At 48.7% G+C, this 24,524-nt stretch overlaps 3 protein-coding genes across 3 annotated transcripts; 2 read left to right on the plus strand and 1 right to left on the minus strand.

The window, feature by feature from the left end:
* The first annotated feature begins 14,526 nt into the window (after positions 1-14,526).
* LOC118476744 (uncharacterized) lies at positions 14,527-18,954 on the plus strand. Its single transcript, XM_035966417.1, has 3 exons — positions 14,527-14,863; positions 15,005-15,323; positions 15,911-18,954. Exons 1-3 carry the CDS (start codon positions 14,826-14,828, stop codon positions 18,638-18,640), a joined length of 3,087 nt encoding a protein of 1,028 aa, XP_035822310.1. The 5' UTR covers positions 14,527-14,825; the 3' UTR covers positions 18,641-18,954.
* A 361-nt stretch (positions 18,955-19,315) lies between these two features.
* On the plus strand, positions 19,316-21,261 carry LOC103651242 (HVA22-like protein f). The gene is made up of 5 exons (XM_020550483.3): positions 19,316-19,665; positions 19,803-19,829; positions 19,919-20,041; positions 20,402-20,648; positions 20,741-21,261. Exons 1-5 carry the CDS (start codon positions 19,619-19,621, stop codon positions 20,765-20,767), a joined length of 471 nt encoding a protein of 156 aa, XP_020406072.1. The 5' UTR covers positions 19,316-19,618; the 3' UTR covers positions 20,768-21,261.
* LOC100283607 (anther-specific proline-rich protein APG) lies at positions 20,992-23,789 on the minus strand. Its single transcript, NM_001156508.2, has 4 exons — positions 23,333-23,789; positions 22,208-22,332; positions 21,626-22,124; positions 20,992-21,525 (listed from the first exon to the last, which is right to left on the minus strand). Exons 1-4 carry the CDS (start codon positions 23,589-23,591, stop codon positions 21,302-21,304), a joined length of 1,107 nt encoding a protein of 368 aa, NP_001149980.2. The 5' UTR covers positions 23,592-23,789; the 3' UTR covers positions 20,992-21,301.
* Between the last annotated feature and the right edge of the window lie 735 nt (positions 23,790-24,524).

Below are 24,524 nucleotides of genomic sequence, written 5' to 3' on the forward strand. Positions count from 1 at the left end.
AAGAGTACACGTAAGCGGCAAGGCCGACTGAGCCGAGGGATTCCTACGCCTCCGGGATACGGATGCCTCACTCATCACCTTCCGTGAGAAGTAACTCTAGCTCGGATAAACGATTCTGCTACCGACGAGCAAGCCCTGATACTCGAAACAAGAGGAAAACAAACGCAGCTTTACAACGCGACGACAGTATGTTTGGGCCTCGGCGGCCGCAAAAAACATATGCGTACTACAGGCGAACCGATCCTGCAGGCTCATACGTCGATGGAGGGGGAGCAGCAGCACCCTCGGCGTCAACTCCACCTTCGGCGAAGTCCGACCAAGCCTCGGATGGCAACACGGTCAGAGGATCTCCGCTCCGAAGGACGACGTCAGCACCACGCCCGGGCCATCGCCGCTAGGGTCTCCTCCAGGAACCCGGCCCGAGCAGACGGCTCAGCCGACCGCCCCGAAGCCTCAGCCAGTTGTCCCCCGAGGACACCAGCCCGACTCGTGGCCTCGGCAACTCGACTCCGGCGTTGGTCCCGCCAGTGGACGACCCGGCCAGGCCCCGACCGACGAAGCTTCCTTTTTCGAGCCAACTCCGCCTCTGTCCACGCTGACACCGCTGCCCTCGACCCCGGCTCACCGCAGAGCGGCCAAGGGTTTCTTTGACTAAGCAAGTGAAGCCTCGGGCGGCAAGGCCGACCGAGCCAAGGGATTCCTACGCCTCCGGGATACGGATACCTCACTCGTCATCTTCCGCACAGAGCAACTCACATTTGGTTAAGCGGTTCGGCTAGCCGACAGGCGAGTTCCAGTGCTCGAAAATGAGGAAAAAACATGGTATTACACCCAAAAATACCTACATGTTCAGGCCCCGACAGCCACAATGAACAAACACCGACACTCAAGGTGCCATTACAAACGGAACTCCAGTTCCGCCCCCGCGGGTATAAACAACCTCCACATTGGAGAGCCTGCGGGACGACAGACTCTGGGCGACTCGCCAGCAACCTCCACAGCAGCAGCCATGGTCCCAGGACGGACGCAGCCACCGGAAGGCTCTCGTTCACGTCCCCACTCAAGGGACACGAACCAGATATTAAAGCCAAAGAGCCAGAGGTCGGTCCGCGGGTGGCGCTGATGGTCTTGTCGGCGGAAAAGCCTACCTCTCCAGCTACCACCACCTTAGCACCGACGGCGGCGTCCACCTGTCCACCAACACCACACCGGCGGGCACCGGCCGCTCCAAAGCGCACCGGCAGGTCCTCACTCCCATCCTCGCCACGAAAACGAGAATGGAGTGAGACCTCCCGGTGCAGCTGGCCACCGTCGCCCGGACAAAGGACGGAATGTTGCACCCTGGCTGGGCAGCAACAGTTCGCCTTCCCCGGCATGGCTGGGGGGCGCCTCCTCCGCAGAGCTGGAGGATGGTCCCCACCCCCAGAAGCTGGAAGAGGCGGGACACCAGCCCATGCGAAGGCAGGCCCCGGCTCGCCTTGCTCTCCGCCCCAACAAGGATGATGAAGATCCTTGAAGCTGAGGGCAGGGCAGAGGCCGCAGCCCGGCTCGCTTCTCCCCACCATCGAACTGGTGGTCACCGTCTTGGGTGACCACCGGCGAGGGGATGCAGCTGGGCTGCCTGATAAAAATCCTTGAAGCCAAGCGATGGCTGAAAGGTACCAACTTCCGCGAAGTTGTGTTCCTCCAACGACAGCAAGACGAAAGCGACGCGAGCGCTCCCCATTCGGGGGCTCGGAAGGTGGAAGGACGCGATACATGGGGTGCGAAGACATGGTTGCCATCCAAGGGGGTCACCCTCCTTTTAAAGGCGACTCTCCCCACTTGCATCCTTAGCCGGCGCGGACTGAGTCTTCTCCAACACGCTCCAAGGTCCTCCCCCTATGACACGGGGGCTAGGTCCCACGCGTCATGCAAGCTGGCCCAGGACAGAAGAAGCCAAACCACCACGCGCGGAGCGCACAACAGCCCAGCGGTTACAAGCATTCCTCCACTATCGCCCGGACCAGCGAGTGAAAGGGCGGACCGCCATGCAGGCGGCATGCAACCGCACCAAGGGGGCGAACCCTTTCGACTTCGACGCGTCCAGCATGGAGGCCCAGGCCCACACGTCATGTAACCGGCGCGTCGGTTACTACGTGCGAGAAACTGCACCGCCACTTGCGCCAGTACCGCGCCTTCTCGACTGCGGAACCGGTGCTGTGACTCGAGGCAACCCTGCGCATGGCCCAACAGTGCCAACCAAGCATATCGATCACGGGTCAGTCAGCCGCGGGAAAAGGCGCGATGGTCGATATGGCCAGAAATGGGCTGGCAGTAATGGCGATGCCAGGCGGGCGGAAGCAGCAGTCAAGTCGTCAGCAAGCTCACGCCCCCTCCTAGGACAGCGAGAGAACCCTCTCCCACGGCGTGAAGACGACATGCCCGTGTTCCGTTCCTCGAACGGCTCGAGCACGCACAACGGCTGCCCCGCGAACCACTCGTCCCGTCGCATTAACTCTGCGGCAGGACAGGCAGCACCTTTGGCAGGCAAAGCAGGCGACGCTTCACCTCCGCCATGATGACCGCGTCAAAAAAAGGTGCACCACGTCATTCGATTTCGTATCCTTTTCCACTTCCTCTTTCTCTCTCTTGCTACAGGGACCGGGAAAGGGGATACTCCGAAAGGGATCCTTCTCCGCGAAGGAAGCGGGCCCCGAGCCCCCCTACTGATCAGAGGTTCGAAGGCTGGCCCCTCGAAAGGGTTCAACAGCCGCCTCAGAGCACTCGGGCTCCGCGCCCACTACTGGTCAGAGGTTCGAAGGCTGGCCCCTCGGAAGGGTTTAACGGCCGCCTCAGGCCACTCGGGCTTCGCGTCCACTACTGATCAGGGGTTCGTAGGCTGGCCCCCAAAGAGTTTGACAGCCGCCTCAGAGCACGCAGAGCGAGGGATGACCCTGGGTACGTTCGATACATAACCAAGGCTCGGGCTACGCTCCCGAGGTACCCTAGGACATTTCCGAGACCGACGGGAACGATTTTGTAACAGAATCCCACCAGAGGGAGGCATCGAGCCCTCGGACCCCGTCAAAAGGGGACCGGGTCCGGCGAATCACCCAAAGGTACTTTTGGAGCGCGCCTCCGGGCCACTAGCCGACCCCTAACGAATGGGGCACGGGCATCCACTTGGATCACCCGCTAGCAACTCACTGGAGACACCATGTTCGGCGCCCTCCGAGGGCAACATGGCGCTTTCCCCCCTCCTCCTTGCGGAAAGGCGACGCAGGGGCTATGAAAAAAGCCGAGTCTATCCTTGACCGTCCTCTCGCTCTATGCGGAGGCTCGGGGGCTGCTCTCGCAAACCCGGCTCCGGCCAAACCGTTGACAGCGTCAACATACCAGCCCGAGAACTTGGGACCTGACTGAGCACCCGGGCAACGACCAGTTCGCATGAGGGAACAACCAAACCGGCCGAGCCATCACGAAAGGCACTAAGACCTCGAAGGAGTCAAAACACTCCTCCAAGGCCTCCAGGGCTACACCCGGCGGGTGCGCTCGCGTGCACCCACCGGAACAAAATGCAACCGAGAAAGGCCGGTCCCCTTGCAAAAAAGTGCGACAAAAGCCTCCAAGCGAGTGCCAACACTCCCTTTAAGGCTCGGGGGCTACTGTCGGGGACCATAATTAGGGGTACCCCCAAGACTCCTAATCTCAGCTGGTAAACCCCATCAGCACAAAGCTGCGAAGGCCTGATGGGCGCGATTCAGGCCAAGGCTCCGCTCAAAGGACACGATCCCGCCTCGCTCGAGCCCGACCTCGGGCAAAGACAGCCGACCCCAGAAGATTCACGCCTCGCCCAAGGATCCCCTCAAGCAACGGACGCACCGTCGACTCGCTCGAGGCACAGCTCGGGTAGGCTTCGCGGAGTAGCAACCTTGGCCAAATCGCCACACCAACCGACCATATCGCAGGAGCATTTAATGCAAGGATCGCCTGACATCTTATCCTGACGCGCGCTCCAGTCGACAAGGCCGAAGTGACCTCAGTCACTTCGCCGCTCCACTGACCGACCTGACAGGAATACAGCGCCGCCTACCCTGCTCCGACTGCCGTGCCACTCACCAGAGTGAGGTCGATAGCGGCTAAGTCCAGCCTCGGGCGACATAGGAAGCTCCGCCTTGCCCGACCCCAGGGTTCGGCCCCCGTCTCGGCCTCGGAAGATGGACTTCGCCTCGCCCGACCCCAGGGCTCGGACTCAACCACGACTTAGAAGACGACAAACTCCGCCTCGCTCGACCCCAGGGCTCGGACTCCGCCTCGGCTCCGAAAGACGATGGACTCCGCCTCGCTCGACCCTAGGGCTCGGACTTAGCCTCGGCTCCAGAAGATGATAGACTCCGCCTCGCCCGACCCCAGGGCTCGGACTCAACCTCGACCTCGGAGGAATCGCCACCTCGCCCAAACTCGGGTCCGGACCGGCCACGTCGCCAGGGGGCCATCATTACCCTGCCCCTAGCTAGCTCAGGCTACGGGGAACAAGACCGGCGTCCCATCTGGCTCGCCCCAGTAAACAAGTAATGATGACACCCTGCACGCTCCATGACGACGGCAGCTCCCAGCCCCTTACGTCAGCAAGGAGACGTCAGCAAGGATCTGACAGCTCCGACAGCTGTACTTCCGCAGGGCTCCAGCTCTCCTCCGACGGCCACGACATCACATGAACAGGGCAGCAACACCTCTCCGACAGCCACGACGGCATGTACATAGGGCACTAGCTCCTCTCTGCTAGACACGTTAGCACATTGCTACACCCCCATTGTACACCTGGGCCCTCTCCTTACGTCTATAAAAGGAAGGTCCAGGGCTCTCGTATGGAAGGTTGGTCGCGCAGGAGAATGGGCCGACGCATAAGGCTCTCGCTCTCTCTCTCTCTCTCCCACGCGAACGCTTGTAACCCCCTACTGCAAGCGCATCCATCCGCCCTGGGCGCAGGACAATATGAAGGCCGCGGTTTCCCCTTACTGTTCTCCCCCCTTTGTGTCCCGTCTCGCGCCGACCCATCTGGGCTGGGACACGCAACGACAATTTACTCGTCGGTCCAGGGACCCCCCGGGGTCGAAACACCGACAGGATGCGGCTGGCCTATGCGGCATCCGGCTGGAGGTTGCTCTCGGGCCGCCATGCACGGCAAAGACGGCGGATGTGGTTGGCCTGCATGAGATGGGGCATGCGGCAGGAGCTTGCTCGCGGATGGGGCAGGCGCATGCTAGCCTGCGTGAGATGTGGCAGGAGCTAGAGCACCGATGGGGCGGGCGTGTGTGCGTGCGCGGAGTGGGGAGCGAGCAATGGGTAGTTGTAGGAAACGGGTGACGCCTAATAGGGGGGTGAATTAGGACTTCTAAAACTTTCACTAAACTAGGCCACAAATAAATCCCTAGATCAAAACCTATGCAAATAATCAAACTAGAATGTGCAAACTAGGTTTTGTCTAAGTGTTGCTATCTCTACCGCAATGGCTAACTTTCAATCTACACTATATAAGTATAAAGACAAGATTGAAACTTAAATGCTAAATATAAATGTGGAAGCTTAAAGAGCAAGGTAGAGATGCAAACTCTCGTGGATGACGCTGGTATTTTTACTGAGGTATCCGGAACCACACAAGGTCTCGACTAATCCTCGTTGGTGTCGCTACGCAAAGGGAAGCCCACGCGAGGGCCAAGAACCTCGGTCGAGTAACTCCGTAGAGAGCCACGGGCCTTCTCCACATGCAAGTGGTGCTCCGCTTTCGACTCCTCTCGGACGCTCCCCACCGTCTCCACTATCGAACTTGCGGCCAAAAACGCCGCGGGCCTCGTTCCCTCCGGTACACGGTGGCGGTCGTAACACAAACACGGTTGTCATGGTCTCACAAGACTCTCGCCCCACTCGGTACAAATACAACGACTCGCGTAAGAGCCAAGGGGTTGTGTGCTTTTACAAAACTCACTCAACTTACTAGGGTTCACCTAGAGCAAGCGCTAAAGTGGTCTAACTAACCTAAGCACTTCGCAAAGCACCTACGCTAATCACCGAGTGATTCTATTAAGCACTTGGGTGTTTGAGCTCTTGGAAATGTGCACTATATGCCTTGGTATGTTGCTTGGGCTCCCACTCCTTGGAATGGCCAGTTGGGGTGTATTTATAGCCACCAACACAATTGTAGCCGTTGGAGAAAAGTTGTTGCTCTCTGTGGCACACCGGACAGTCTGGTGGTGCACCGGACAGCGCACTGTTCAGTGTCCGGTGCGCCTAGCCGTTGCCCTGCCACATCAGGTTACCGTTGGCGCTGCAGGCTTTTCACACCGGACAGTCCGGACTCCACACCAGCTCTGGTGGTCTTCTCTGCATAGTGCCACCTAGAACTAACCGTTGGGCTGCGGTTCCCTGGTGCACCGGATAGTCCGACGTGTGGCACCGGACAGTCCGGTGCTCCTCGCACAGACAGTCCGTAGGCAACACTTCTTTCTTCACTTGGACTCCTCTTGATCTTCATAATGTCTTCTTTTGAGGTTTTCTTTCCTCAATGTCTTGGTCCAAGGTACTTTAGCATCTTGTGAACTACACACACAAACACTAGCAAACATATTAGTCCACATGTTGCATTGATCATCAAACACCAAAATCTATTTAGCCAAGTAGTCCGGGGTCCATTTTCCTTACAATCTCCCCTTTTTGGTGATTGATGACAACACAACCAAAGCAAGCAAATATTACAAACATTTAATTGAAAAATATGCAATCTGCTTGTTAGGATGCATGATTGTCCCCACAATGTGATATTATGGACTTAAGCCTCCCCCTAACTCCATAATTCACTTACTTTCTATTTAGACCAAAGATCCAAAACCACTTGAAAAACCACTCGAAGAAATAGAATTTTAAATTGGTGGTGTTTGGTGTTTGATACAGTTTTCATTGCTTTGGTCCCTACAACTTCTCCCCCGTTGGCATCAACCACCGAAAAGGAATACATTAAAACATGTAGGAAGCAAATAAGACTTGCCCTCATAAAGGAATTGTCAATTGATACCAATTGTAGGATACCAATTGAAACACCAAATAGTTACTCCCCTAAATGAGTGTTCTCTTTAGAAAGAAATTTCTCCCCCTTTTTAGAGACGAAGAAATACTCCCCTGACAGAGATCTTCTACTTAGGAAAAAGCATGTGAAAATAGAGATGCAAGACATGATTTGATTAGACTAACTTCCATATGCATAAGTAACATAATATGATTTAACCACTTATGCATGTATAGCAACATAGAAGTATAAGATATGAAATATAGTCTAACCAAATGCGGGAGAAGACATGTAAGAATTACTAAATGTAGTCTCAAAGTTACCAATTGAACGTCAATTGCAAACCAATTGAAGACCAATGGCAGGCTTGGAGACATAAAAATTCTCGTAGATTTGCAGTGGAAGCTTGTTGTCTTTCTTTGGGGACTTCATTTTCCTTACTATGAGACTACTACATGAAATGGACTTGAAAACAGGTATTAGTCTCAAAGTCTTAGATTATAGAGTAACCTTCCCCTAGTTGTGTGCATACAAGTTTTGAATACTTGTAGGAGACATGCACTTTGATTTGATATCAAGAGGGGCAAATTTTCTATAATCCGAGCTTTGGCACATATAAGCTTAAATGATACCAAATGTAGGATATAAGATTTAAAAAGCATAAGTGTCATTTACTTAGGAATGTTCAATAATCTATGTGTCGTGCTTAACTAAACAGTTTAAACCATGTAGGTTTGCTCATAAATATGAATTGAAAACAAGCAATCCTATCATGTGATTTACCTAAAATGCATGCATTTAAACAAAAGTAAATACCAAATGTAATACTAGGCATGAAAGGTAAAAGTAGATACAAGAAAATAGATACACATATCTAAAAATAAGGAATACAAAAATCTAGTTACCTTAGTCATGGGAGGGGAAATTTGGGTCCAAAATATTCACTAACCCACTTGGCAATAAGCTTGATCCAATATGATGTATCCCATGACATACATCCCAACTTTGCCAAGTCTCCAAATTTTTTGACGTCCTTCCGACTACTCACTTCTCTTTCGGGATCCAAACCTTCTTGGTGCTTTTCATGGTTGAAATTATTTCTTTTGGCATCCAGATGTGTTTGGCCCCTTTCCCTTTGTTGGCTTGCTTGTTGGCCTTGATTGCTATCACCTTTCTATTCTTTTTCTTTTTGATCAAATATGGTGTAGCTACCTTTTTGTCCACCTTTTTGATGTAGGTGTTGGAGATTTTGCTTATTGGCTTTTGCTTGAGCTTTTGCCTTTACTTATCCCCGGTCATCGCCTTGCATTGGAAAGACTTATAGCCTTCCTTGTGGCATAACCTACAAATCACGGTTTCGCCCTCCACAGGCTTGTTCACTCCCGCAGTGGTGTTATCTTGTGGAGGTTGGATTTATTTGGCTTTGCCTTTCTTGTCATACAAGGCTTTTCCAAGGCGGGCCACTTCTTGCTTTAATTGCTCATTTTCCTTTGCAACCTTATCCAAACATGTTTCTACAACAATATTCTCAACACGAACTTGGCTGTAGGGGTTAGAATCATCAATTAAATCAAAGCAGGAAGTAGAAGCATCTTTCTTAATAATTTATGAATTTCAATTAAAGATGCCCCTGGGGTGCTACCGATTTTTTCTAGCTTAGTAGTTAGCTCATTATTGTGTATGCTAAGAATTTCCATTTTCTCTAGCAAACTTTCAATAGTATCTTGGGAGCTAGCTAACTTAGCCTTATGTTTTTCATTCTTTTTAATAAGGCCATCATTGGTAGCTGCGGATGGAGCACTAGATTCTAATAGCTCAATTTTAGTTGATAGCTCACTATTTAAGTTTGCAAAAGTTTCAAATTTTTCTAGCAAACCTTTATAATCATTTTGAGAGCTAATTAACTTATTTTTCAATGTTTTAAATTGAGTTTTTTTGCTTAGTGCAAACATCCTGGAAAAACTTAACGGCTTCCGCAAGCTCATCTATGGAGGGTTTTCCCTCACCTTCATCATCACTACTATTTTCATCACTAGAGGATGGAATGCTCATTTTACCTCTTGCCATAAGGCATTTGCGTGATGGAGCGTGATAAGGATCGGTGGTTGCACGTCCTTGGAGGTTCATCTTCGCTTGAAGAATCATCCCAAGTTTTGACACTTGTTAGCGCCTTGCCTTTGCTCCTCTCCATTTTGGGTTCGGCCATAGTTGGACAGCTATCCCTGAAGTGGCCCTTCTCCCCACATGCGAAGCATCCTCTCTCTCTTTGCTTTTCCTGTCAATATTAAAGAGAAGATCTTCTACTTGCAGGGGCACACCCATTAGATTAATCTTGCGAATCATCCCCATTACCTTTCCGATGCGTCGGATTGTTTATTCGTCCTCGAAGGATGATGTTGATGGTTGATTATCTCCTTCATCATCACTTTCTTCTTCTTCCTCTTCTTCACTTTAGGAACTTGGAGTGGGAGCCTTCTTTTTACCCTTCCTTTCATCACATGCGAAAGCATATGACCTCGAGTAAGTTGGCTCCTCTCCCCGACACATTTTTCGCGACATCTCAAAGGCCGCGATTTTCCCAATCATGATGGTCGGGGTCATTGTACTCAAGTCCTTCATGTTGTGAAGAATGGTGATGATGCTCCCATATCTTCGTTGTGGTAGCAGGGAGATAATCTTCCTCACAATGTCCACATCACCTAGCTTATTAATGCCAATAGAATTGAGCTCATTGATGATTAGATTCAAATGAGAATACATATCTCTAACGAGCTCATCATCTTTCATGGCAAAAGAATTATACTCATTTAAGACTAGGCAATATTTTTGCTCACGGACATTGGATGTGCCATCATAGAGCTCATGCAATTTTAGCCAGATCTCATTAGCAGTTTTCAATGTAAATACTTGATTAAAAATATCCATGCTAAGAGATTCATACAAGCAATTTTTGGCTCTAGCATTTAAATGAATTTCTTTTTCCGCACTCGTGGTGGATTTCTCAAGATTTTTAGGGGGTTTCATCTCGTTTCGAGTGACACTCCAAACACCTAGATCAATGACCTCTAGGTAACAAGCCATTCTAGCACTATAATATAGGAAGTTAGTGCCGTCGAAGTGTGATGGCCTGTGCGTATCCATCCCTTCCTCTAAAAAGTGTCGACTCTTTTAGCGGTGAAGCTAAAACGTTTCGAATGAGCCAAACCAGGCTCCGATACCACTTGTAGGAAACAGGTGACGCCTAAGAGGGGGGGTGAATTAGGACTTCTAAAACTTTCACTAAACTAGGCCACAAATAAATTCCTAGATCAAAACCTATGCAAATAATCAAACTATAATGTGCAAACTAGGTTTTGTCTAAGTGTTGCTATCTCTACCGCAATGGCTGAGTTTCAATCTACACTATATAAGTAGAAAGACAAGATTGAAACCTAAATGCTTAATATAAATGTGGAAGCTTAAAGAGCAAGGTAGAGATGCAAACTCTCATAGATAACGCCGGTATTTTTACCAAGGTATCCGAAACCATACAAGGTCCCGACTAATCCTCGTTGGTGCCCCTACGCAAAGGAAAGCCCACGCGAGGGCCAAGCATCTCGGTCGAGTAACTCCATAGAGAGCCACGGACCTTCTCCACACGCAAGTGGTGCTCCGCTTTCAGCTCCTCTCGGACGCTCCCTGCCGTCTCCACTATCGAGCTTGCGGTCGAAAATGCCGTGGGCCTCGTACCCTCCGATACACGGTGGTGGCCGTGACATAAACACGGTTGTCACGGTCTCGCAAGACTCTCGCCCCACTTGGTACAAATACAACGGCTCGCGCAAGAGCTGACGGGTTGTGTGGTTTTACAAAACTCACTCAACTTACTAGGGTTCACCTAGATCAAGCGCTAAAGTGGTCTAACTAACCTAAGCACTTCGCAAAGCACCTACTCTAATCACCGAGTGATTCTATTAAGCATTTGGGTGTTTGAGCTCTTGGAAATGTGCACTATATGCCTTAGTATGTTGCTTGGGCTCCCACACCTTGGAATGGCCGGTTGGGGGTGTATTTATAGCCCCCAACACAATTGTAGCCATTGGAGAAAAGCTGCTGCTCTCTACGGCACACCGGACAGTCCGGTGGTGCACCAGACAGCGCACTATTCAGTGTCCGGTGCACCTAGCCGTTGCTCTGCCATAGCAGGTGACCGTTGGCGTTGCAGGCTTTTCACACTGGACAGTCCGAACTCCACACCGAACAGTCCGGTGGTCTTCTCTGCACAGTGCCACCTGGAACTAGTCGTTGGGCTGCGATTCCCTAGTGTACCGGACAGTCCGGCATGTGGCACCGGACAGTCCGGTGCTCCTCACATAGACAGTCCGCAGGCAACACTTCTTTCTTCTCTTGGACTCCTCTTGATCTTCATAATGTCTTCTTTTAAGGTGTTGCTTTCCTCAATGTCTTGGTCTAAGGTACTTTAGCATCCTGTGAACTACACACACAAACATTAGCAAATATATTAGTCCACAGGTTGCGTTGATCATCAAACACCAAAATCTATTTAGCCAAATAGCCCGGGGTCCATTTTCCTTACAGTAGCGACGAGCGGGCGCGTGCATGGAGCCGAGGAGGGCGAGCAGGGGGCATGGTTGTGCTAGGAATCTACACTATTGTCTTAATAGATAGTAGAGATTATTGTATTACATTGTAGGGGTGGACATTTTAAAACCGAAAATCGAACCCGAACCGAACCCGAATAGACTGAATTGTCGGTCTATTCGGGTTTTCGGGTTCGGTTCCTATATGTGCTATATTTCGGGGTATGGGTTCGGATTCGGTTCCTAACCGAATAGACCGAATAACCCGAAATATAAAAAAGCTCTTAACATGTGACAGTATTATTATATGATTTATGGACTTATTAGCTAAAAATAATGATATCATCTTAATGATAGTATATATCTCTCTATGCTATTTTTTATAATTATTTGTTGTAATAATAGTACTTTTAATTAATTATTTATTGTATATATTTTAACAAAAGATACTAGTATCTCTACTATTCGAGTCTATTCGGTGGACCGAATAGACCGAACCGAAATTGTGAGTCTATTCGGGTTCGGTTCCTAAAATAATTTTGAAAATTTCGGTTCATATTTTTCAGAACCCGAAATTTCACAACCCCGAATAGACCGAACCGAATTACCCTAATAGACCGAATGCCCAGCCCTATTACATTGTATTATATTTATTTTGACCTTCTACCTTATATTAAACGTCTTATAAAATATTGTTTATATTATGATAGGCCAAGTTATATAGCTAGTCATGTGCTCCATAGTTTGATGTGTAATATTGTTTTATGGCTTTTGATGGTTATCAATATATTTTCAATTGTATAGTTTCGTTTTATAAGGTATTGCGTTGCGACTTCCTAACTATGTATATGTGTGCACAGTGCTTGTCACCTGTATTTGTGAGATATTGCTTTAATATTTTGTGAGATATGTTTTAATCCTTCACGTGTGAATATCTATACATATTATTCCCTCTGTTATTGAAGTCAATAAGAGGCAAGTGTTCAGATCTATTATGACATAAGGATTAGGTGCCTAACGGACATTAATTATTCTGGAAAATTATTTTTCAGCAAAAAAAATCTTTTTTACGTTTTAATTTAAGAAGACGGTGTATTTTCCTGAGGGTATAAGCCCCTATGTACATCTACTTTTCTTGAGTTAGCATAATATAGATTTTTTTGATTCGATCCAAAATTCCAAGAAAACTCATTAGAATTATCGGTAAGACTGTCCTCATATATTAGGTAGGAATATTTAGATTGCCGGTTTTTATGTACTTTATTACTTCTGTTCCAGAGCCTATCCCTATTATTTATCCTTATGAAATATGATATAAAATTGAAGGTAGAAGAAAGGGATATAATGAAATTTGATTTTCAACCAAACCACCTTTTTTATGAAAAATAGAGAGTGGTCTTATTTAGATTGCAGGTTGCTTCCTTTGAATCCTTGATTGCTTCAGCGCTAACTTGTAACTATTCATCTGTTTTGACTTAATGGCAACTCACAGAGCTACCATGCTTTGTTGTAGTAGTCAGTCGTGATGAACGAGTAGTTTTTTCTCTTCACTTGTACAACTGATGCTTTCAAAAAACAAGGCAGAGTTCTTTTGTGCTACTTAAACGAACAATTCTAAATGTGGGATGCCAAAGAACTGATTGTTGTGACCAACCGAATGGATCGAGATATGCATGAAATATTTTTGGTATGCTTGGCTGGCAGTCGAAGGGGTGCTCAACAGTCTTTGTGGTCGAGCTTCTGATGCTTGGCCTATATGTTTAGTTAACTGTACACCATTCTCATTCCTCCTGTATAGCCTAAACTTTTGGATGTTGTTGGCGCTGTCATTAATACACACCATTTATATATTGTGGTCATTATGATTATACATTTTTTTGGCATTGCAATTGTGATTTTCACCTCTCGATTTGAACTTTGTGATTTACCCCTTTAATTTAAAAATGAAGCTATTGTTTGCCCCTCCTAATTAACACCGTTAGTGAAAATTAGAATTATTAAAAAAATAAGGGGTAAAATCATAATTGTAAAACCAAAGAAGAGTATAATCACAATTTATTATGAAAATAATGTTGAAATTTTCATGATTAATTGTGATTATACTATTATCTCACCTTGTAATTGTTATTTCACCCCTTATTTTTTATATTTTTTAATCACTAATTTTAATTTTCATTAGCGGTGTTAAGGGGAGGGCAAACGACGGGTTGAAAATCGAGAAGTAAAATTACAATTGCCGGACCAATATAATCACAATTGCCCTTATATTTTTTGTCTTATTTAGTATAGCTCACCCGTATTAATTTGTTAAGGAGCTTTCTTGTTAAAGTTGAGCTATTTTATTTTTAGGAAAACTATTTTATAAAACAATTTCACCAATGATTTCATACATGGCTAAGAGAGAAAAAAAGAATAAATATGTAAAAAATGTATCTTTCTAGTTTCACATGTTTCCATTTTTTTATACTATAGAAAAAAGTTTCATGTATGAAGCTATTTTAAAAAATGAACGGTTAATAAAAACAACTAAAAATTGTTAGCAAAACTATGCCAAAAAAATATCTTGCACACAGCATCCCGACGTAGCTCAACCGCTCGCCAAAAGACCGTAAAGTCAGTATCATTGAGAGTTTTGATGATGTGATAATATAGTTTTAAAAAACATATTTGATCGTAGTTACCAACTCTCTAGAATTCATAAAATTTATAAAATTTTAATACAAAATTTCATATTAAATTGGATATTTTATTCAAGTTTTATTTTATTCTATGGCAGTCTTGAAAAACTTTGAAATCTTGTAACGCGGACGCGGGATACCCGGAGGGCAAGGCCGCCTGCGCGCCCGGTCCGGCCCACGGCCCGCCGCGGCACCACAGCGCGCAGCGTACACGACGCGCGGTCGCGGCCAGCCCCACCAAAGAAGAACACGCGCGCTTCACGAGGCAGAGCAGTAATTGAAAGCAGGCGACTCGGTGAACCCTGACGTCCAATCCGCCGCGCGCCGGGACCCACAGCACCTCTGCCGGTCTGCCCCACGCACCGCTCCTCTGGACTCGCCTTTTGTTTTTCTTTTTCGCCACCTCCGTCTTCTCCCTTCCCAGCTCGAGCCTCGAGCTGCTCTCCCCCTCGCCAGAGGCTCAGACCCCCATCCCCATCTCTCGCCGGCGGAGCGCACCTGCGCCCCGGGTGAGAGGAAGGCAGGATGCCGAAGCCCGCCGCCGCTGAGCCATTCTCCATACGGTAAGCGCGCGCGTCTTTCTCCGTTTTTACCGGCTCGAGCTTCTGTTTCGTCTTCTGACAGTTTGGCATGGCTGCTGTGTTTTGACACGAGCGGGGGTGTTCCCTAGCGTACGTGGCTGACCTGTTCGACTGAATGCGAAGGGGTTACGCCATGAGGATGCGGGCTGTCGACGCGGCCGAGTGCTACCCATTCGTCGGTGGCTGCTGCAGCGAAGGGGAGGGGGAACTGCCGCCGCGGTTCCCGCAGATGGACCGGAAGCCGCTGCCACGGTGGTGGAAGCACGAGCTCGCGGCGGGGCAGGCTCAGCTTTTGGCTGGCGCCAAGGGCGGAGAGGCTGCGGCAGCCGGCTGCCGCGGCGGTGGGCTGCGGAAGGGGACCAAGAGGAAGGGATCTCACTCGAGCTCCACGGGCGAGAGGGCCAGGAAACGGCGGCGTGTTAGGTCCTTTTTGACGAACAAGGTATGGCTCTGCTTCATGGCTGCATGTGCTTTAGCTTGGTGGGCTGGTAGGTTTTATACCTTTAGGGTGAGCCACAAGCACATTGTACTGAACAATCAACAATGTGCAAGAAATCTGGTCCTGTAGACATCTAAGCTGCATGCAATGTACTGAACAATGCCCAGATAATGGCATTGTGCAACGTAGCTGGTTGAAAAAGTTGTGAATTTCCTGCTGTAGAATATTGTTCTTGATTAATTAATGCTAGTGGAGTGTTACCATCTTTAAACACTGAGCCTATTAAATGAATAATGATGCCCCCCCCCCCCCTCCATGCTGAGGACAGTAATTCAATCTGCATGGTCATGTTCTAGAACTCTGGTGAGATGTAAGCCATAATTCAACTTATCTGAAGTAAACTACTCTCCACCAGCTAGGCATTTCCAGGAAGAAATCATGTTATCATTCTTTTGTGCTAGAGATAGTGTAACAAAATGTATTGTAGATGCATTCACGATAGTATATTCTCTTGAACTGTTTTTAACCAATCTATAAGCTTCACTCATTATTTTCAGCTCATATATTAAGTAATATGTGTTCATTAACAGGAGAGAACTGCTAAGCCTCAGTCAACATCTCGTTTGCATGAACACAAGTTGCATATGGCATTGCTGAGGAAGCATAAAAGTTCTACTGTCCATACAAGTACAGAACTTGAACCAAGGAAGAAACTGGAAGAGGCACGTGAACGCAAGCCAACTCATGAAAACAGCGTGAATAAACGAAGCAGAGAAAGAACCTACCCTTCTAGTGAAATGGACAGTAACCTCTTCAGGATAAAGGAAGTGACCTCCTCTGTAAATAAGCAAGGCATAGAAGTCAATGGTTCAACTAATAATCCTACAAATGGTGGCTATGAAATGGTGAAAACTTCCACAGGGACCAAAGATGATATCTTTGGGGATCTCCCTCTCCTCGAATTAGAAAGCTCCAAGATTATGTTTCGGACTGGTGTTCATGAACTTCCAACTGTTATAGAAGAATCATTTATAACAAATCAAACCGAAGCAGATTCTATACCAGAAGCAGTACCCTTGCGGCTGATTGATGCATCTGACATCACTGCTCATACACCATCTCCTCTTGAAGACTTGGTGAAAAGTGAAGACAATGAGCCAGCATGCATCTCCCACAGTGATGTGGAAGGGAGTTACCCTTCCACTGTTGGGATTGATGGCGTGCCAAATCATAAGAACATCAATATGGTGAAACCAGGTCTTGGTGATATGCAGTTAAAACTTGCTGAAGTGTGTGCTTTGGGTTCTCATTCTGTTCTGAGGTCAAAATATGGCTCTGGTAACCCTCTGCAGGGTTGTTTTGATGTGAACAAAAACTGCTCTCAGGAAATAAAAAAACATGGTTCTAATTCTACTAGCAGTCCACCTACCATGAGAACCAGAACTGAAGAAACTAAATACAAAGATGCACCAGTTAAGTGCAAGAGTACTGATATCACTGATACAGTGGCTGCACTACCTGCGCCTGCCAACCATTCATATCAAGCTAGTGTGTTGCCCTCTGCAGTATCACGTACAGTTTTCAGCACAAGTGTTGATTCAAATGACGTGTCTTCATTCAGAAGTCTGCCTGCCAAGGAATGCATCCCAATTACCAGATCTGGGAACTTCAGAACTAATATGTGCAATGGAAGTAAGAAACATGTGGATCCATGTGCGGCACTATCTACAGATAACCAGGGTACCTCGCACTCAAAACTTGACCCAATTTTCAGTCCTGCTAACATTGGAATGGCTTTTATGAAGCTACCGGGCCTTCAAAGAATGGAGATCTTAAACTACAATGCAAAGATAGGTGAAAACAGGTTTAGTAATGCAGAGTCCATGAACACAGTAAGATATCAGAAACAACAGTTGTTGAGTGGCATGACCTATGTAATGCAAGGTCAGAAACAGATTGGTCTAGGCAGCTCTCAAGTTAAGAGACCAGCTCTGGATGATTATGGGGGCCAAGGTGATCATCATCTGCAGCAACCCACGGTTCGTTTGATGGGTAAGACCGTCTCAGTTTGCTCGCATAGCAAGGATCATAACGTATCGACCATGGATAAAGTGAGTCCTAACAATGTTGCCATTGAAGCAAGCCGCCTATCCACAATTTCATGTCAGTTACCCCCAAAGAGATCGTTCCCTTGTCAGAATTCTGTGACACAAAGAGTGCATCTAAACAATTCTTCAGATTTTTTGGCAAGGATTCCGAACAATAGTGTGCCAGGGCAAAATACTACTTTACATGAACTCCATGACCAAAGGCCACAACCAACAAATAGTTCTGCAACAGTGAAAGGTTGCACTTGGAATTTTGGTAATCAGTTTGTTTGCCAAGCTGAACTCGATAAGGCAGCTATGGTCAGCGCCAACTCTCAAACCAGGCATCTAGAGCTTCATCAACCACCTCATTTGATAAGCATTCCTCAGAATCAACAGTCTCATTTGTGGACTCCTGCAGCACACACTAGGAAAGATCAGTGTTTTGTGGGTCCAGCGGTGAACCAATCTTCCCCAGTTCCAAAATCATTGCTAAATGCAAGCATGAAGGAAAAATATCAGAATTCCACTTTGTTGTCTTACAATGATCCTAGTTCTATGCCTATTCGCCAACCCTACCAGATACCTGGCGCAAAGTCATCTTCTGCATCTGTCATATCCTTTTTTGAGTATGGTGCGGATAATTCGTTGTCCAGAAGCTCTTCTCCTGGTCTGAGTCTTTCTCTTACAACTGGTTTGGCTAATGAGTCTGTTTCGACAAGCAGAGCAGCTTGTGCGGGCAGTCTTACAAATGCAGATGGTAGGAAGGCTGCTAGCTTTGTCGAACCAATAAGATCAGCTTATGCAGATAATGTTTCACAGCCACCTGCAAAGCCAATAAGCAACAGAACAGTTTATGCAGCAGATAATGTTTCACAACAACCTGCAAAGAGACAACTTGTTACAGGTAGAAAGGATTTTATGTCTATGGGCCCAAACATTGTGAACCATTCACCTGGTTGGTCACTTAGTGATGCAGTTGGTCCTCAGGTGCTTGATTTTAGTAAAAGAATGGGAAGAGATGCTGCTCAAATGTCAAAAAATGAAAGCGACAATCCAAGGGCCAGTTCCGGTTCAGTTCCGCCTATTGAAACATGGTCTAGGCCTGGGGTGGTTGCAGGGGCTAATACTAATACCATGTTGAATCCAGGTCAAAACCTGAATGATCATTCCAAACTGCTATACTCCACCAAATTTTCAGTTGACAGCGGTATCAATTCAGTTATATTATAGTGAAAAGCAAGAAAAAATAATAATAAGGTGTCCTTGTTGAAGATAGCTCTGGAGTTTTTCAGTGTTCAAACAGTCAGGCACAGGAAACTTGTAAGAGCTCTACATTTCTGAGCATGTTAGTTTAGCAATTGATGGATTGCTTTACTCTTGTAATTTTGCCGGTCAAATGTGCAAGGTTATTTGATTGTTTGATTCCATGTCATGCCATATCTGAAAAAAAGCTTGAGAGTTCAACTGTACAGATTGTAACTACTTGTGTGTTTTGTGGGCATTCAATTTCTAAGGCTTACTTGATGGGCAGCAGTTCGATTTCACAGGCGGTGCACTGTACTATTTAAGCTTGAAAGTAAAGCATAAAATTTACTTTCAGCCAGTTTCTGTAAACCATCATGCAAACTTTTGGATGCTGCTCTTGATTGATTTGCAATTATTAGTCGCTGCTGTTACAAAGCTGCATGTTTCACCTTTTTGGCTTTCTTAAATTTGAAAGATAGTCGAAGTGAACATTCAGAATGAAATGGTCCTCCTTTCCCAGATTCACCACTCTTGGCCTTTATGGTAATCAGCTGCTGTGCAAATGATAGCTGCTGCCAGCTGGCTCCTTGATTCGCACTAAAAAAACCTGTGCAGCTTCACTGTTGGGAGCCCCCTGATCCTACGACACAGGAAAAAGGTTACTGGTGATGCACGCAGTTGCTTCAGACCTTTCCAAATTCCAACTGCTATGTTCTTACTTTCCTTGAACCAAGAGTAAAGAAGACTTTGCAAGGTATCAGCACGGATGCCTTTCTTCCCCTTCTGATCCCAATAATATTAAAATAACCATCACAGAAGTATAAATCCATCTACGCATCCTTTGTCATCTACACTGTCGCAAAACGGGAAGGAGATCAAGAACGTCAGGCCAAGCTTCTCGCAAGGAGGAGATCAAGAAACCCGGCCTAGGGCAATCCGGTCGCAAGTCGCGACGACGGAATCATGGGTGTTCTTGGCACCCTTGCTAGAAATCTGGACGCCCTTGTTGGGTAAGTGCGTGGAATGTTTATGTCTCAATACCAAGTCCTGGAAACATTTGGGTGTCCCAAAGCCTACTGGCCTTGTTCTCTTCTTTGGTTCATATGAACTCTGACCGTCTCCATAATTCTTTTCTGCACCGGATCAGGCCAGGGATCATGCTACTCTATCCTCTGTAAGTAGCAATCCACTCCTTGCTCAGACAGAATCTATCTCCACAGTAGCGTGTTTTGAGTTTTTTTTTTCGCCCCTCCAAATTAACAGCTACGCGTCCATGCGCGCCATAGAGAGCCCTTCTTCCCTGGACGATCAGCAGTGGCTCACCTACTGGGTCCTGTATTCCCTGATCGCCCTCTTCGAGCTCTCATGCTGGAAAGTCCTGCAGTGGTAAGATCCATTTCTTCTTCGAGGACATATCTGGTGCACATGTAAGATTGGTGCACATGGTGCACATATTAAATCATCACCACTTATTTTAGATCTAACGTTTCTAGTTGATCATTCAATTTGTAAATAACACCTTCCACCACTACACACCACCACGTTGGAGGGTGTTTTTAGCAAAATATACCAAACAACTAGAGACGTTAGATCTAAAATAAGTGGTGATGATTTAATATGTGCACCATGTGCACCAATCTTCCATGTGCATTAGATATGTTCTCTTCTTCTTCCGGTAGACACGCCCGCGCGCTGGCAGAGCGAGCCCCCAAGAATTCATCGGCCGTTTTTTTTTTTACTTGTCAGGTTTCCGCCGTGGCCGTACATGAAGCTGCTGTTCTGCTGCTGGCTGGTGCTGCCCATCTTCAACGGCGCGGCCTACATCTACGAGGCGCACGTCCGGCGCTACTTCAAGATCGGCAGCTACGTGAGCCCCAGCTACAGCGAGCGCCACCGCCGGGTGCTGCAGATGACGAGCCTTGACGCGCGCAGGTCCGTCGAGCGCTTCATCGACACGCACGGGCCCGACGCGCTCGACAGGATCATCCGAGCTGTGAGTTCTTTCTTCTTCGTCGTCTTAGCTACGCGCCTTGTTTTTTTTTTTTTTGGGTTTCCCTGACGGAGAAGCATTTGAAACTGGTGCAGGCTGAACAGGAAGCCAAGAGGGCATAGCAGCTTAGCGTGCGCTGTGACTTAAGGGATTCAGTCCATAGGGCTTCAGAATTCAGATGGGGTGAAGGCGAAGCAATGCGAATGGATAACCGAAGCAGCCTGATGCCTGGCTCGTGTGATTACTTTGTGCAGTGCAGACATGGTACGCGTGCGTGTTTGTTTGATCATTACGTCTGGCCTTGCCAACACTTCAAGAAAAGAATCAAAAGATGGCATGGGGCCATGAGAGAGAGAGCATGGTTTGAATGAAGCTGCAAATCTGGTGGTGTACTTGTGGAATCTTTCGCGGAATTCAGGTGTGCATGAGAATTGAAAACGAAAAAAAAAGTGATTCGATCGGATATTTTCTAAGTACCCGATGCAAATGTATGAAAGCATGAAAAATTACAGATAAGGCGCGAGCTTGTACACAGGAAAGAATTGCACGGCTACCTCCTCTTGGAGCCCTGTTTAATATTGCAGCCTTTGCGCAGTGGTGGGTGGATTATATCATATATTTTTATGTTTATATTTATGGAGGGATGAGAATCAGAATCAGATGGAGGCGAGCGTGCTGATGTCCATCGGGTAGACGTCGTTGGGCGACTCGGCGCGGTAGGACCGGCGGCCGACGATGATGTTGGCCGCCTCCGACGGGTGGAAGGCGTCCCAGAAGATGTGCTGGTCCCTGTTGGCGCACGGCGCCTGGTACGGCAGGCACGTCACCTGCCCGTTGTTCCTGCCCACCCCGCAGCACCCGGCGTTGGTCACCGTGAACCCTGCATGCGCACGCGCGCCACGTAGGATCAGATGAAGGCGATCGATCGTTCGTCGTCGTCGTCCGATCCAGTTATAGACCATCATATCGCTACTACCTACCGTAGGAGGCGGCGTTGGCGAGGATGTCGTCGAAGATGTTGTATGCGTTGATGAAGGTGAAGTGCGCGCCTGGGAGCGCGTTGAACTCGTCGACGAGGCCGACGAGGCGGCGGTTGAACATCTGGATGGCGTCGTCGATGCGGTCGACGCAGGTGACGCCGTCGGCGCTGTAGCGGGCCAGCTCGTTGGGGCTGCACCCGACCTGGCCGACCCCGATCATCACCACCTTGCGCGCGCCGTAGTTGTACAGCACCCGCAGGTGGCGGCGGTAGTCGGCGATGAGCGAGTCGGCGAACTGCTCCGGGGTGTACCGGCTGCCCGTGTTGTAGAAGGCCGGCATGAAGTAGTTGTTGAGGTAGTCGTTGCTGCCCATGCCCACGCTGAAGATGCACCGGCTCAGGTGGTCCGACGCCGTGTCCTGGTCGCCCAGGATGCTCACCAGCGTCTGCACCGCCGTCTGGTAGTTCTGCACCTGCCCCGCGAACGGGATCCGCCCGCCCTGCATTCATTCGGTAGCATCGTCTGGCTATAGCTCAGCTCGTAGTGTTGGCAGTGATATGGTATGGATATGTGTATACATACCAGCTGCTGGCCGGTCTCGGCGCGGATGCCGGCGGCGGCGGAGGCGAAGTTGGCGCCGCCCAGGAGCTGGTCCGCGCTCGTTGCGGCGAACGGCGGGATGAAGTTGTCGAAACCCAGAAGTTGAGCTGTTGTGCAAATTGCGCACGGTGAGAAAACTAAACACGTACGCGCACCTGTCGTCCTGGTCGATCGAATTGAAGTTGTCGAAACACGTACGTCGTCTGCTTATTATTCAGGCACGAGTGGCTCGTGCAGGGTTTTCTAATAGTAGCAAGCATAACTGAACGTATAGTAGGCGGTGGTGTGCTCATGCATGGGAGTAGAGATGGCAATGGGTACCCGCGACCCGATACCCGATGGGTATTTACTCCATTAGGGTATGTATGTGGGCTAAATATTCTACCCGTGGGTCTGTTATTGGGCAAAAATCTTCACCCAATGGGTAAACGGGTATTATAACGTTCCACCTTCACCCATACCCGTTAACCCGTGGGTATAAAATACCCAATATAAACTTAGCCCAAGCATGAACTTAGACTTTAGTCATCCATCTTTTTTACTATTTAATAATCTTTTAGGTCATTATGTCATAGAAGGCTTAACGACAATTTAATGACCATGTAATGGAACATGTAATTCACCCAATGTGTGTTGAATGGATGGTTAAATGATGCTAGAAATTTTGTAATGGTATTTAGATGGATATACTTGATATTTGTATAATATAATATTTTGATAGATGTTTAATTTTTGTGGGTACGGGTGACCCGATGTGTGACCCATACCCACGTGGGTATGGGTATGGGGGTAAATCCATACCCACCAGTGTATATGGGTGACCCGGTGGGGTTATTTTTTTGTCGTGGGTATGGGTATGGGGTAGTAATACCCGGTGGGTATTTACCCATTGCCATCTCTACATGGGAGTGGATCTCTCCATGCATGTCACCATCTCTATCCTGGCTCCTGTACAGATCTACCTGCGTACGTGTCTCTATCCACCGACGCGCGTACGTACGTAACGTACTACGTATTAATAAATCCCAGGTCGGTCTACCTGCTCGATCGAGCTCGACCACGCATGCACACCGCCGCCGGCCTAGCAGCTGGCTATTAGCTGCTTACCGATGACATCGACGGTGGTGAGTCCGTTGGTGAAGCGCCCCGACGGGCCGGCGGCGAAGTCGATGCCGTAGGGCGGGTAGTTGGCGCGCGCCAGCGACACGATGTAGTTGTTGTTGCCGTTGTCCACCAGCGAGTCGCCGAAGATGAAGTAGCACGGCACCTGCGGGTCGCACCGCGCCACCGCCGCCAGCAGCGCCCAGCTCACGGCCGCCACCAGCAGGCACAGGCACAGCCGCCGCCTTTGCCTCGCCTCCTCCATGGCGCGCACGCGCGGGCCGGCGCCAATGCTGTCTGGCTAGCGACTGCTGCGAGCGAGCGAGCGTGCTGGCCGACTTGCTAGCTACTAGTAGCTACTACTACCTGCTCTCGTGGACGGGAACTTAAGCAGAAAAGGAGAGAGAGGGAAAAAGAGATATCGGCGGACCAATGGCGGGCGGCCAACGTCTGCTCCGTCCCTGCGAGTCACGCGGCAGTATATATAGGCAGCAGGAGCAGGGCGAGGACGGCGGCAGCGCGGTGGTGCAGTGTGCAGGGAATCCAGGGATGGAGGAGCTAGCGTAGCGAGTGCACGCACAGTCGCCGCCTGCACTGCACATAAGTGGCATGCAGCGCAGTGTCCAGCCGGCGTGGGCCGGGCGCGCGCTCCACACCGATCGAGCTCAAGTTGGAAGCGGAAGCTCTGGGAGCCGCCGCGCATTCAATTGCGGAAACGTGGCCATGTCGTTCCGCTGCCAGTGGATGTGCGCTCCCTCATCAGTCATCCCTGCTGCATGCCCTGGTCCGAGCCGAGGGACCCGATTACCGACGACGGTGGCGGAACTCAACTTTACTACCGGCCGGCCGGGGTTAGAACTTAGACGTACGGATCTAGTCACTTCATTGAATTCCCCAGGCCAGGCCAGGCCAGGACACGGCCACGTACGCCCAATGCAAGGCTGATGATCCCAGTGAAAGACACACAAGTATACCACGCAAAAGAAACAAAAAGGCTTTCTACCGACAGAAAGCAGCGCAGCGCATCTCGGGCGATGTACCACGCAACGCAAGTGCGTCGAGAGAGGCACGGCGAGGGTATCTCCATTAATGTCGGTAGGAGGAAGGAGGTACTAACGACGTCAGAAGAGAGCTCAAGCTCCTTCAAGCCGAAACGCCGACGGTACAGCAGCCCCACCCCTCTCCGAAAAGAAAAGAA

This window comes from Zea mays, chromosome 3 (genome assembly GCF_902167145.1).
Source record: "Zea mays cultivar B73 chromosome 3, Zm-B73-REFERENCE-NAM-5.0, whole genome shotgun sequence".
Taxonomy (NCBI): Eukaryota; Viridiplantae; Streptophyta; class Magnoliopsida; order Poales; family Poaceae; genus Zea; species Zea mays.